The sequence below is a fragment of the Saccopteryx bilineata genome, chromosome 4 (genome assembly GCF_036850765.1).
Source record: "Saccopteryx bilineata isolate mSacBil1 chromosome 4, mSacBil1_pri_phased_curated, whole genome shotgun sequence".
NCBI lineage: Eukaryota > Metazoa > Chordata > Mammalia > Chiroptera > Emballonuridae > Saccopteryx > Saccopteryx bilineata.
The window spans coordinates 204,954,528-204,969,725 of NC_089493.1; the positions used below are offsets into that span (position 1 = coordinate 204,954,528).

Here is a 15,198-nt window from a genome sequence, read left to right on the forward strand (position 1 = left end):
TACAGGGGTGGGAAAAATTAGGTTTACAATTGTGAGTATACAAAATAGTTTATTCTTGTATTATTGCTTATTTGAAGATTATATTAAAGATTGAAGACTACATTGTATGTTTGTATTATAACTTTAAACCTACTTTTGCCCATCTCTGTACACATTTGTTTTCCTCAATTTAAAAAATGATCAATATTTATACATTCATCTTTAGGCATAACAATTAGTCTGAATGAAAACTAGGCACATTTCCCCAGGCATTTAGTTAAGATCAGTTGACAGACATTTATTATGTAAATACTATGTGCCAAGTATTTTTCCAGATTCTGGATATACCAGCATAACTAACAGAGGGTCACTGCCTTTGAGGATCTTATCTTATGGTACTAGCCCTTAACATTATCCAAAAAATCCAAGTAGTTTTAAATTTAAAAAAATATTTTTGAACATAAAAACATTTCTTTTTTTTTGTTTGTTTGTTTTTTTCTGAAGTTGGAAATTGGGAGGCAGTCAGACAGACTCCCATATGCACTTGACCGGGATCCACCCGGCACGCCCACCAGGGGGCGATGCTCTGCCCATCTGGGGCATTGCTCTGTTGCAACCAGAGCCATTCTAGTGCCTGAGGCAGAGGCCATAGAGCCATCCTCAGTGCCCAGGCCAACTTTGCTCCAATGGAGCCTTGGCTGTGGGAGGGGAAGAGGGAGACAGAGAGGAAGGAGAGGGGGAAGGGTGGAGAAGCAGATGGGTGCTTCTCCTGTGTGCCCTGGCCGGGAATCGAACCCAGGACTCCTGCACGCCAGGCCGATGCTCTACCACTGAGCCAACCAGCCAGGGCCAAAACATTTATTTTCTATTATCTGCAATATTATCTTTAAAAATACACATTTACATTACATTGAGCAATTTTATTGCATTTTATAAAATAGAGAGTAAGATTTTGAATTTTGGTTTACTCCATATTTTCTTTTTATTTATCAAATTGATGTTAGAAATGGAAAATTTTTGCATTCTTTCTGGTTATGGCTAAACACTCCTAATGTTAGAAAGTTAGTCACAATGCATATCCTCATGGATGTGACTATAAAAACTCCATTTCCTCACAGATGCTATTGGAGATCAACCGTTTAGTTTTTGAGATGCCCCTCTACCTGTGAGTCACCTTCTAACTGGAAGCCTCACTCTTGTCACTTCAATCCATCTTCCATACAGTTGCCAGAATGACCTAAAAATGCAAAGAATAAGAATTGAGCACTTATTCTTTGCCAGGCACTGTATTCTTTATATAAAAAAATCTTTAATTTTCACAACAACCCTATCATTATCATCAGTTTGCAGATCATGAAATGGGCTCAGGTAGTTTAGTGACTTGCCCAAGGTCGTGGAAGATAAAAGTAGAATTGGTACCTAGGTCTGTCTGGCGCCAGAGTTTACACTCTTGACTGTATATCCATATTGCTGGGCTCAGTAACTTCCGAATTGTAGCAATTTTCAATATGATTATTCAGCTAGGTCACTGTTAAGTAATTGCCAGGCTCATTTTGAGCCAATGAGATAACATATTAGGACCTTTTGCCTTTTTTCACTAGAAAATTAATTCTTCTCAACTTGTCTGATTCTATTTCTCTAGGATGAAACTTTGCTTAAACTTCACCTGGTAAAGTTTGAGGTTAGGAAATGGAATTATTTCTTTTATAAAATCTCAGGCAGTGGATGCATTAGCATCACTGATACCTGCCCCATTCTTTGATGACACTTGGTTTTGTTAAGTAACCACTACTGGGTACTGTTAGCAAAAAGAAGATTAGATTTTTTCATTTTTCATAATTATGTTTTGTTTATCTCTGTAAGTTTTAGAAATTAAAAAGTTATTTTGTATAAATATTCTTTTTTTTTTTGTATTTTTCTGAAGTTGGAAACGGGGAGGCAGTCAGACTCCTGCATGCACCCGACCGGGCTCTACCCAGCATGGCCACCAGAGGGCGATGCTTTGCCCATCTGGGGCCTCGCTCTGTTGCAACCAGAGCCATTCTATCACCTGAGGCAGAGGCCACAGAGCCATCCTCAGCGCCTGGGCAAACCCTGCTCCAATGGAGCCTTGGCTGCGGGAGGGGAAGAGAGAGACAGAGAGGAAGGAGAGGGGGAAGGGTGGAGAAGCAGATGGGTGCTTCTCCTGTGTGCCCTGGCCAAGAATCGAACCCAGGACTCCTGCACACCAGGCTGACGCTCTACCACTGAGCCAACTGGCCAGGGCCTGTATAAATATTCTTAATTTAAAACATTTCAAAAGCAGAAAGATATGATGTCTCCTATTTTAAAACCATTTAAAAGATGCTTTCCCTTTCCCTGATCTTTTCCAAACTGTATGAGAAAGTAGAAAACTAGTTGACTAAAGCCAAAGTGGCATCTTTGTTTCATTAAATCAAGTGTGGAAATAAAGCGTTGGTTGACAACTTTTAAAAATTAGAGATCTATTATTTTAAAAGTTATAACTTGGGAGTTCTCTAGCATCTCATGAGTAGGGCATTTGTGATGATTTAGAAACTGATAGCCGCAATTCCAGATCAGCCAGGTCCTTGCTTCTGCCCCCGCTCCATCTCCATTGTGGGGGTTTATCTTCTGTCTGTCACTGATTTTTTTTCTTAACTCTCTCCCTTCCTTCTTCTCATTGTTTACTAACCTCCAATTCTGTTAGGAACTGTGCGAATCATTGGGAATGAAAACAAAACAACAACAACAAAAAAGGAAGATGGATTTGTAGCTCCCCCAAATCAGTATAGCATTGTGGGAACTGTGTTCTGAGGAATGAACTTTTGGGAGTGGGTGGGATGGTGGAATAAGACTGGGAGCGCTAGGGGAAGTGTCTTAAAGTGGAAGCATGGGTGAGCCTTAAATGACATAGCGTTTCTTCAGCAAATAAGGGCAAGAAGGTCATTCTAGAGATAGGGAATACCATGGGAAAAGGCACGTAGGTAAGAAAGAGTCCAAGGGAAGATGGGGCTGTGTGACTGGCGCCTGGGCGCTTATGGAGAAGCAGGGACTGGACAGGGAAGCAGAGGCCAGATCCTGAAGGGACTTCCATCAGTGTTTATTTTTCCATCATTCCGTGAGTAATGAGTCAGGCAGCTGAAGCTCTGTTATTCTTTGTTCGTTGTGAAGTTCAGCAGGATAGATTACAGCTAGGTTTGTAACTATAGCTAAAGTAGGCACCATCTTCCCCTACCACTCATGCATTTTCTGGTTGACTGTTGCCCCTAGAATATTTTAATCCTTTGAAGATCATTAGGACCTTTATGTCTCTTTAGTAGATGGTTATTGTCATTTTTGTATGCTAGACTTCTGGCCTGGTGACACTTTGATCACCTCTCAGGTTCAGGGGCTCCAGGCTTGCCTGAGGCCATTGGCACAAATATGAGGAGACTATTCAGGTATGTTGGACCAGTTCAGCAAACAGCATGCTTTTAGAATAAAGAAAATATGTAAAAAATCGATGTCTTGCTAAGGAGAAATAATTCAAATCTATGGCCCATGAAAACAGGTATTCTTTGAACTCACCAACTTACCAAGAAGTCCTTCCTCTTTATGAGAAAAATTGTCTTTGTATTGCTCTCACTCACAGACCTCCTAATTGTTCATTGTACAGAATTATTTCCAGTCAGTTTAGGTGAAGCAGCAAAGAAAATTTAAAGACTGACTTGTTAGTGAACATGGTATAACAAATCTCTACCGAACATACTAAATTTATAAGGAAACTGGAGCTTACTCCTTCAAGTTTTTTCCTCAAATGCCATATACTAAAGATATCTTAATTCTTTTCTTCAGGTTCAGTTAGCAGAATTTCTAGAAAATTTACAAGAGAAGTCCTTGAGGATTGAAGCTTTTGTTAGTGAGATAGAATCATTTTTTAATACCATTGAGGTAAGTCTCCATATCCCTTTCACTTTTACCTGGTTTGTTCATGGTATCACAAGTAAATGATTCTGATCTAAAAGAATTGAAGGGAAGTTTGTGTGTGCAGTGTGGTTCGCCATTTTTGATTTTTCCATTAAAGGATATTTCCATTAGAATGGAAGATCCTTAAAGTTTTCCATTTGTTATAATCAGGGAGACTACTTTCTATTTAATGATAAATGACCAGCCCTTAAAAACATACACATTTATTGGGCACTTACTATAATAAGGCAAATGCTTTACATGCTTATCCAATTTAATCTTCATAATAACCATATGAGATAGATTATTATTGTTCCCATTTTATGGATAAAAAACTGAGACTTAGAGTTAAGTATGTTACCCAAGGTCATAGTACATCGAAAGTCAAGATATGAATTCAGATATGAGTTCTTACTTGCTCCACCATGCTGCCTTTCACTGAGTTTGCCCTGCAGAAACTCTAAGTCATTGCCCAGTGTCCCATGCCCAGGACAAGCAAGTGTTTCTCATGGTACCACTGTCTTTGATGAGTTTGTGCCCTCCTAGCTGCTGGCCCCTGCTCCCTCTGCATAGAAGGGAGGGCATAGCAACTCTCCATTCATATACTGAGGTGGCCCTGGCATCCTCATTTGTCAGTAAGGAGTGGCCAAGGGCCCCTACAGAAAGCTGGTGCACAGGTCCTTAACACAAGAGCAACTCTACATCCTACTTTGCTTGTGAGAGGGTGCTAAACTCCAATTATAGCTCAATTAACACCTGCTAATTATTTTTAGCCCCTCCCTACGCACACAGCAAAGTGTCCCCTTTAGGTAGTAAATTATATGAGCACCTTATCACTAGGTCTCTGGTAAGGGTAACCAGGCATGGGTTTTTCCAGATAGGCAATAAAACTTCTCCTACTATGGGGAAGCTTCCCCCTCCCTGGTGAACATTTATGAATGTAGCACTGTGTCCAATATCCTAGTTGCCCCTTCCTCACGCTGTGATTTTGGTGGAGTGGCAAAAATGGCACAAAACCCTCTCCTCTGCCTGAAGGCCACAAATCTTCATTCACTGTGAGGCCATTTTCAAGTTCTATCACATGGGAGTGCAGGTGAGAAAGAATTCTGTATAAATATCTTCTTTTGTGCTTTCATTAACGAAATCCTTCTTGACAATGCTCTTAGAGTGAATTCTGTTGCAAAGCTAACTTTGTCAAAGGGGGTTGGTTGGAAATTTAGACTGTACACATAATCTGTGATTCTCTTATCAGGAGGCCAGAGGTCAGTTATTTAAAAGGATGGTGTTTCTCTTGAAAAAAAAACAAACCAAAAAAACATGCACTTCTCATTTCATTTAGAAGATTTTTTTTGTTTTGTTTTAGGAAAATTGTAGTAAAAATGAGAAAAAACTGGAAGAACAGAATGAAGAAATGATGAAGAAGGTTTTGGCCCAGTATGATGAGAAGGCCCAGACCTTTGAGGAAGTGAAGAAAAAGAAGATGGAGTTCCTGCACGACCAGATGGTCCACTTTCTGCAGAGCATGGACGCGGCCAAGGACACCCTGGAGACTATTGTGAGAGAGGCGGAAGAGCTCGATGAGACCGTTTTTCTGAGTGTAAGCACTGACCGCAGCAGCCCAAACAGCTCACACTCACTCTGGCCCAAGTCTGCGTTACAAATTTTATTTTTCAATATTCCCGAAATCGTTTATATACCTGTGTGGATTTTTAAAAAAATATAATTTCTATATTGAAAAATTACTGGGCATGCTTGATGCCTGTGGAAAGGCCCAGCAAACCTCAGCTCCCAGGTCCAGCTGTAGAACCGGTGGAAGGGAGGGCACAGAGCCATCTGTTCTGTCACAAAGGGTTGGTCCACCTCTAAGAAAGAGGAAGGAATAGCAGCCTGAAAACCGTCTTCTGCCATGCTCCCTTGGGGGCCAGCGGGGTCTTCCACTGCCTGGCATTGTTATGCTGCCCCTGGGCCTGCGCTCTCCACTGCCACTCCCTAATCTGACGGGACCTCTCAGCCGCACCGTTCCCTGGCCAGGTGGCTGACAGCAACATGCGGTCCACTTTCAGCAGGCAACAAGATGGCATGATGTGAAACTCCCTTGGGTGACAAGTTGATGTTTTTTATAAGGGTCTTCCTGGGGACCAGATTCCTAAATTGAGACAAGTACCTTGTGGACTGAAAGTCCCTTGGGTACTTCTCAAATTGCACCGCAGATCCCCAAGATACAGATTCCAGTAAGATACTGGTTCCCCCTGGAGCCAGGAGGAAGCAGGAGTAATGGAGGTATTTTCCTGGAGGGCAGTCCCAAACCTAATTGTCAACGCAAATGAAAGCACCATCTCGTGAGGAGGGGGAACACCCTCTCAAAGCTCCCCAGTCCACTCAGCTTGCTAGTACGGTTTGCAGCTGGAACAAGGCCAAATGGGCCCATGTTAGGCTTTTCATTTGCTTTTGGGGACACCTCCAGCCAGGGCAAATGTGGGTGAGGTAGACATGGCATACTCAAACAAAATGAAAATCATTCAGTCACTTTATGTTCAATTAAGGCAAAGTTTTAATATTTTAAAATTAGGCGCCTTTTGCAAAGTGTTTTGTGTTCCTGATGAATCTTACTTTTGTTTGATAAGAATATTTTCTTCTCTCTAGAAGAACAAATTGTGAATAGGAAAGAATTGTTTTCTGCTTATAAAAGCAACATATATCCATTTTAGGAAATTTGGAAGAGAGAGAAAAGCCCAGAGATGTTATCACCCAAAGATAACTACTGACTACATTTTTGGGATATATCCCACATTGAACAAATTTAAGTCATTTTTATTACTTTGGAGAACTTATTCTGGAGTCCATTTGTTAATGAATAGAGGGAAGCTAAACAGAAGCAGCTCCTGGGGCCTGGCTCTCAGGGGAATCAGAGCAGAACTGTACACTAAGCCCTCTGCCCCGCCCTGACCTCCACCCTCCCCATCCCTCTGAGCACTAATCTCCTTGCTGCCCAAGAGAGTCAGCCTCAGGGGTAAATGCGGAGTGAAGATTTTAGAACATGCATAGCCTTATGCTCTAGGTTGGCTTTCTGTTGTGGTTAATTCTTGCTCTTTTTTTTCCTCTCTCCCCCCCCCCTCCCCTCTTGCTCTCCTTCTCCCTCCTCTACCCCTCCCCTTCCCCCTCCCCCTCCTACTCCCCCTTCTCCTCCTCCTCTCCTTCTCCTTCCCTCATAAGTCGTTTGAGGAAATCAATGAAAGGTATATAAAACATGGCACAATGTAGTAGCACCTGAGAATAGCATGACTATGCTTTATTTTTAATATTTTGATGCTTTATAGAAAATGAGCTGCCAATTAAAAAATACATACATTTAGTGAGCTACTGGGTTTTCACTCTTAGACACAGTGCTTTTAAAAGCTAAATGATAGCTTTGAAAGAAAATTGCATGTGCTTTAGTTAAATAACAACTATCATAAAGTAGATTTTTAACTGCTTTCTTGAGATATTATCTGTATTTCTAAACTAATCTAGACTATCTTTCCTGTCACTTCATACTGAACATTTTGTAGATATTTAGACTCATTAGTTAAATATGAGTATTTGAAAAAATCATTCATATCTGCCTTGAGTAATTTTATGATTTTATGTAATAGTAATGGAATGTTTCCTCATGTTCTCTTCAAAAGATAGGCATGTATTTATCTTCTCTTTGTGTTCAGCTAGCCTAAAAGAATCATCCTCTTTTGATTTGTTTTGTTTTGCTGTTGTTCTTAGCAGTCAGTATAAGAGAAAGTCTTTATTCTTTTAAAAGTCAAAGTATCAACATGAAATTAAGAAATGTTGTCTATGGAAACATCCAGATCTTTGTTTATCCTTTCGGAGCCTCTGCTACTGAAATGCTTCTGCTGGCCTGACACACTTCCCCTTCGGCCCATAACAAGACCTGAGGCCTTTCCTACTGGCTGAGCCTAATGTTTTATCTTTTTTTACCCCTTTAATGTAAATTTCTAAACTTGTAAATATTAGCTTCAGTTTACTTCAGTGCCAGATTGTAAAACTACCATAAAGTAAAATCAGAAATTTATATTTGTGATATATTAAAATATGGAAAAATGGGTTTGGATTAGAAACCTAATTTTTTAGACAATAAAAACAGTACAGATAACCTTGTTTATCTTTTTTAAAAAATCTATTCAACAGAATATTGCCAATAAATTTTAAGAAAATAATTTGTACATTAATATTGGCATTAATCAATAATAGTTTTATTATAATGACTCTGTTATAAATAGAATTAGCTAGGGAGTTTTAAAAAATGCTGATGCCTGAATCTTACCTCCTAAGATTCTGGTTTAATTAGTCTAAGGGTAGCCTGGGCATTTTTAAAGCTTCCTGGGTGATGCTAATGCACAGCCAGAGTTGAGAACCTCTGGTTTCTAACGATCTGTGCTCTGGCTCAGTGGTTTTCCCAGACTGGCTGTGCCTGAGTGAGCTGTGCAGGTGGTGCAAGCGGAGCTCCGGAAGCCCCCCAGGCCTACTGCGTGAGAGTCCAGGGTGGGCCCAGGCATCTGTCTATTTACGCAGGAGCCTGCGGCTCACCAGGCAGATCTAGAAACTGATACCCAGTTTCTCTTGTTAAAAAAAACCAAACTTATACATAGCTTCTACATACTATTGATATTTATTTTTATCCAAAAATAATATGAAGTTACAGTGCCATTCCCTAGACACTGGACAGTGTCGATGCATATTTGCTTATTTATATTTTATCCACTCATGGGAAACACGGATAGGCAGGAAAATTTGCTGAATGAAAACTTGCAAATGCTTTTACCTGAAAAAATGCTCTAGTACATTTTTACTCTTTTAAACATTAGACTATTAACTTGCCAATAATATAAATTGACATCAATTTAATTTTAATTACTATTTCTTTGGTTTTGTGCTTGAACTTGTTCATCTGTGTGATTTTAAAATTAATTTTGGATAATGAACTAATTTTTGCTAAAGCTGCATGTCACCTAAAGGAGGTTATGCTTGGGTTAACCATTATTTTTCTGTAAAGAAAAAAGACAGCAAAAATTGGGATTTGGTAAAGAAAATGATTTAAAAGCCCCCTGTTGAACATGCACGTCCATGTGTATACATGACGAAGCGTGATTGTTCCACTAAGAAGACACGTTTCACGTCCTTAAGACAAGTTGTACTTCAAGGTCTCAGTCGATGTTACCGCTGTTCCTTTCTATGAGAAGTGCTAATTATCTGGTTTTTATTGTGGGTTTTTTTTTACTTTGTTACTTTTTCTCCCTTTACATTGTATCTCTAAAGGCATAGTAAATTATTTTTTCAACACTGAAAGTATGTAAATTAAGGAATGCTGTCAGCCATATTTAGATTCAAACTTTGCATATTTTGAGAAACACATTTGTTTAGTTAATGCTGTTCTGTTGAGAAGATGCATTCTTTTTCTCTGTTGTCTCTTTTGTGTCTTAATAATGAGAAAGGAGCTCACAACCATTGTAGGGCCTGCTCATGAAAAGATGTTTACTTGCCCTTTTATATATTGATGTTAAAATTGAACAGGTCAGTGCATAAGGGAACACACAAACAGTTTACTTTTGGTATCTTCAAACAGAGTTTTTATGCTACAAAAAGCCCTCCACTAGTGACACGTGTTGAGTGGCCTTAGCATAGATACTAGTCACCATTGTCTGAGGATTCCGAGATTTTCATTGGTCCCTCTGCATCTCACAGCCCTAAGTTAGGCTTGCGTGTTCTCCCTCAGCTGGAGCACTGTGGGTCCTCTCAGCCAGCCTTGCTGCCTCTCCAGCTGTGTGCTCTGATCCTCCTCAGACTTGTGCCTGGGCATTCTCCTAAACTTCCCTGAGTGAGCACTTCTGTGGCTCTCCGTGCCTTAAAAGGGAAAATGGAAACTCTTGGTGGATGTGAAAGGCTCTTTACAATCAAACCACAAACCACTTTTCTGTTTCTTCTCTGTCTCCATTTCTGAACTCTGAAGGTAGCCCAGGGTCACTTCTGGCTCTTGAATGTGCCATACCGTTTCATACCCTGTGCCTTTATCCAAGCTGTTCTATCTGCAGCCTCCTTTCTCGCCTGGTCTGCCTAGGAAGTGCCTATTCATTCTTTAAGACTCAGCCAAATGTCACTTCCTCTTTGAAGCCCCTACTGGAACCATTTTCCCTAAAGGAAATGATAATGAATTTGATTATTCCTAACACTAGTGAGCTTAATAGGCACTTTTAAAAATATTTCAGTTATAGTTTGTAATTTTTTCCCTCACCTTGATAAAAATTTTTACCAGACCTGAGATCTTCAGATTCCACCCAAATAAAATTTACTCTCTTTATTCACAGTATCTGTATTAAATGCCTACTGTGTGCCAGGTAACATGTTACAATATAGCAAGGAACAAAACAAAGTCCTTTCCTACATGTAGTTATATTCTGGTTCGAAAGACAGACACAATTCAGTAGGTCGTGAAAGATGGAGGAAGTAAAACATCAGAGCCAGGGGTAGAGGGGCAGGAACCACAGTGTTCAGCGTGCTCAGAGCTGGCCTCTCTGAAGAGCTGACCTTTGAACAGAGATCTAAATTAAGTGTGAAGGGAGAAGGTGAAAGTTCATACAAAGCATACAGAAGATGAAGGTTCCAACAGTGAGTGCAAAGACTGTGGCTTTTTGCCAGCAAACCCAAAAAATCCATGATGCTGAAGCCAATGGAATTTCTCGAAGCTGTTCAGCTGCTGGGAGAGAATTCCAGTCCTCTGTGAGGCAGGTGCACAGAAGAGGCTCCTAACCGAAGCTCAGGCTCTCACTCTAAAGATAAATGTTCTGCACTATCTTTTGCCCTCTGCAGAATCAAGATTTTTTTTTTAAAACACCCAGATTTCACCTAGGTACAAATGTGAAAAGTTAGTATTTGTTGGCATCTCTCCTTAGAGGGTCTTGAATTTATAGAAGCTTTAATTTATAAGTTGTGGCTTGTTTAGTTTTCGGAATGAATAGACTTTATCCTTCTTTAGTGCTGTAGGCCCGCTACTCAGAACAGTGTCTGGCACATAGTAAGTGAACACATTTTTTGAAAAGCTAAACATCTAGAGGCATAACAATGAGGATGAAGAATAGCAAGGACATCATACAGTGTGTGAATTTCCAGACTGGTTCTGAACCTTTATAGCTTTGAAAACAAACAAAAGACAATCATTAAAATGTAGCAATTTTTAGGACTAGTTTTATAAATGCAAAATGAAAAATTGTATAATTTGGTGGAATCTATTCAGACTTGATGATATGGGAATGGAATTTCTAATATTAGCAGTTACACCAAAAAATCCCAAGAATAAATAGATTTTAGACATATATTTCTAGACTTTGAAATAATTTAAATCCTTTTAGGATACACTGCCTCATAAAAGCTACCACCAACAACTTCATTTTGAACAACTGTTTTAGCTTTAATTCTGTACGCTAATAATTTCTTGACTTAAATAGAAATGTTTTCCCCAAACAGGTTGCTTTCTGCAATGGAGAGTACTGCTTCTTTAGAGAAAATGCCTGCTGCATTTTCACTTTTTGAACATTATGATGACAGCTCGTCAAGAAGTGACCAGATGTTAAAACAAGTGGCTGGTAGGAATTTTAATATATTAAATAGCTTGATGAAATTTGGTGATTTTCCCATGTTTGGTTTGTAAAGTTTTTTTCTTTTTTTTTTTTTCATTTTTCTGAAGCTGGAAACAGGGAGAGACAGTCAGACAGACTCCCGCATGCGCCCGACCGGGATCCACCCGGCCCGCCCACCAGGGGCGGTGCTCTGCCCCCCAGGGGGCGATGCTCTGCCCATCCTGGGCGTCGCCATATTGCGACCAGAGCCACTCTAGCCCCTGAGGCAGAGGCCACAGAGCCATGCCCAGCGCCCGGGCCATCTCTGCTCCAATGGAGCCTTGGCTGCGGGAGGGCAAGAGAGAGACAGAGAGGAAAGCGCGGCGGAGGGGTGGAGAAGCAAATGGGTGCTTCTCCTGTGTGCCCTGGCCGGGAATCGACCCCGGGTCCTCCGCACGCTAGGCCGACGCTCTACCGCTGAGCCAACCGGCCAGGGCTAAAGTTTTTGAATGTAAGGAAATATAACTGGAGAAAGGAAAGGTCTTTGTAGACATTTAAAGCTAGATTCTGAAATAAAGCCTGAGACTAGTATACCATTTCAGATATAATCTGCATTTCCATTTGAAGCCTTATGACTGGGCTGGGATACTGAGGTGGTGGGGGGATGTAGTAATGGACTGAAAGGTCCCTTCTTCCTTTTCTTTGTCAAATAGGATTTCTTTCCCTCTCTTCTAGAGATGATGTGCTTCATGCCAGCAGCCAGCTAGAGAAGGAAAAATAAATCAAGTATTTTCATATGTATTGAACAAATCTTTCCTTATGAGTAGTTTTCCCCTCTTCAATTGAGTTCTTTTTTTTTTTTCTTTTCTTCAAACTGAACAGATTAGCTTAGAGAACTAACCACTGGCATCATGCTCTGTAACTCGGAGCCTCCCATTCAGCTGTCAGAAGCATCTTTTCACCTCTTCAAAATATTTTTTGATGTGCTATTTTAACAAACAGACAATGAAAAATTTAAATTTCTCAAAGCTGCTGTTTCACTTACGTTGCCAAGTGTCATTTACTGTAAAATGTATGCAGATGTCCTCTTAAAAGATGCTAATGTTCTTTCAAAACCACCTTAAAGACACCTGCTGCTTTTCAATTGACAAGTAACTTTCATTCCTGTAAGCAGAGTTTTAGCTTAGGGAAAGGCTACTGTGTCCTAACAAGACCCAAAACCCGCCTGTCCAGGCGGTGGTGCAGTGGATAGAGCGTCTGGGATGCGGAGGACCCAGGTTTGAGACCCCGAGGTCGCCAGCTTGAGTGCGGGCTCATCTGGTTTGAACAAGGCTCACCAGCTTGGACCCAAGGTCGCTGGCTTGAGCAAGGGGTTATTCAGTCTGCTGAAGGCCCACGGTCAAGGCACATATGAGAAAGCAATCAATGAACAACTAAGGTGATGCTTCTCATCTCTCTCCATTCCTGTCTGTCTGTCCCTATCTCTCTCTCTCTCTGACTCTCTCTCTGTCTCTGTAAAAAAAAAAAAAAAAAAAAAAAAAGACCCCAAACTATCATCCCTATAGAAAATGAAAAACGCAGGCATTTATCCTTATGAATCTTATATAGAAATATCTCAAAACAAAAGAGTGTTTTCTTATAATGTCTTATAAGAGGCATTTAAATAGAGCAGTGATCACAAACTGAACAATTCTGATAAACAGAGTAGACCTTTTGCTTTTAAGGCGTTCATTATATGCTGGTATTCAGAGTTCAGTTTTTATTCTGAAATAGTGCCATGGCAGGCTCAGTAGTTCAACGCTGTGCTGAGGAAACTGATCTCTGAGAGGTAAACGCTGCAGGTTGTGAATCTGCTTCACAAGCTTGGAACCCAGGGTGCTTACTTGCTCCTAAATAGTTTTGGCCCATTTTGTGATCAATGACACTTCTCAGATATAAAGTCCTCACCTAGTGCCTGAAAAGCTCATTGAATCTCTCCATAAATGAAAGATATAATAGAAAAGGATACGATTTTCCCACTAATGTTTATTCCGCACTTACATGCCGCCTGCTCTGTGGAGGCTACCAAGCGCATCCTATCATTGAATCTCACAGCAACCCTGGGAGGTAGGTTTTATTTTTATTTCCATTTGACAGGTAAGGAGACAGAGGAACAGAAAAATGTCTGTCATATTGCTCTTGATACACAGTTATTTGGGAGGGAGGGAGTTAGGCTTCGGAGCCCACCCTTGAACCACTGCTCTACACCAAAGAGGTGGAGTGCATTGCTATGAAAGGAGAGGTAACCATGGATTAGTGACAACTAAGGCTTCCTTGACTGTGGCTCCTGAGGTCCTTTTTTTTTTAAAAAAAAAAATGTGTAAAATATGCACAATACAAAATTTACTATTTTGAAGTATGTAGTTTAGTGGTATTATGTATACACAAAGTGTTGTACAACCACTGCTACCTAGCTCCAGAATTCTTTTTATCTTGCAAAACTGAAACTCTATACCTATTAAATAGTAACTCTCCATCCTCCATCTCAGCCCCTGACAACCACCATTCTACTTTCAGTCTATGAATTTAACTATTCTAGGCACCTCATGTAAGTAGAATCATATAGAATTTGTCTTTTGTGACTAGCGTATTTCACTTAGCATAATGTACTCAAGACTTATCCACATTGTAGCATGTGTCAGAATTTCTCTCCTTTTTAAGGCTGAGTAATATTCCATTGTAGGTCTATAGTGAGTTTTGCTTATCTATCCATCTGTCCTTCCATCCATCCATCCATCCATCCATGTACACCTTTGGCTACTGTGAATAATACTGCTCTTTTGAGGACTTTTTTGAAAGCTAGCTTGAATGGGAATCTGTTTCTGGCTACAGGTCCTGAAGTCCAAGTGGATCTAAAGCTTAGATTTTCCTTAGTGTGACAGCTCTTTATGGGACACTTCATCAGACAGAGGAAATCCTTGGGGGTAGTTCCTCTGACCAATTCCTTAGCCTCTTGCAAAGAAGCCTTAAAATCCAATTTTGACTTTTTTAGGCGTTACTCCTATTCAAGGCCAATAGAAGTATAGGCCCTGGCCGGTTGGCTCAGTGGATAGAGTGTTGGCCCACATATGGATCTCCTAGGTTTGATTCCTGGTCAGTGTACATAGGAGAAGCGACCATCTGCTTCACCCTTCCCATCTCCTCCTTCTCTCCCTCTTCCTTGTGCAGCAGCCTTGGGTGCTAAAAATAGCTCAACAATTGAGCATTGGGCCTAGATGGGTTTGCTGGGTGGATCTTGGTCAGGGCGTACGCAGGAATCTGTCTATCTCCCCTCCTCTCACTTAAAAAAAAGGTATAAACAGAGTTACTAACATATAAAATCTAGTTCTCTGATGTTCATCTCTCACAGGAATTGTAAATCCAGCCATTGTTATTAGATTACATCTATAAAATATTCTTATTCACTTTTTAATTTTAGAATATTTTGAAAAGTAAGAGCATTTCCTGTTTCTGAAAAATGTTGTTCTGCATATTAAGAACAAAATTATTCCTAGCCTACATGTTTTGCTGAATTCACTGCAACTGCTTCTTCCTTAAAATTTGGTGATTGGGGGTCAATTATTAGTTTTTAAGTTAGTTAAGCTACAGAGTGATTTTGAAAAGATGTTACCATTTTTAAAAAAGCAGGTATTGC

The 15,198-nt window shown here is 40.3% G+C and overlaps 1 protein-coding gene across 1 annotated transcript in view; it reads left to right on the forward strand.

The window, feature by feature from the left end:
• Positions 1-15,198, forward strand: part of CMYA5 (cardiomyopathy associated 5) — a 146,153-nt gene that overhangs the window by 78,816 nt on the left and 52,139 nt on the right. Inside the window, exons 3-6 of the mRNA XM_066273653.1 lie at positions 3,814-3,909; positions 5,288-5,521; positions 7,138-7,160; positions 11,434-11,552. Coding sequence (XP_066129750.1) covers positions 3,814-3,909; positions 5,288-5,521; positions 7,138-7,160; positions 11,434-11,552 — 472 coding nt within the window. The remainder of the gene's footprint in view (positions 1-3,813; positions 3,910-5,287; positions 5,522-7,137; positions 7,161-11,433; positions 11,553-15,198) is intronic.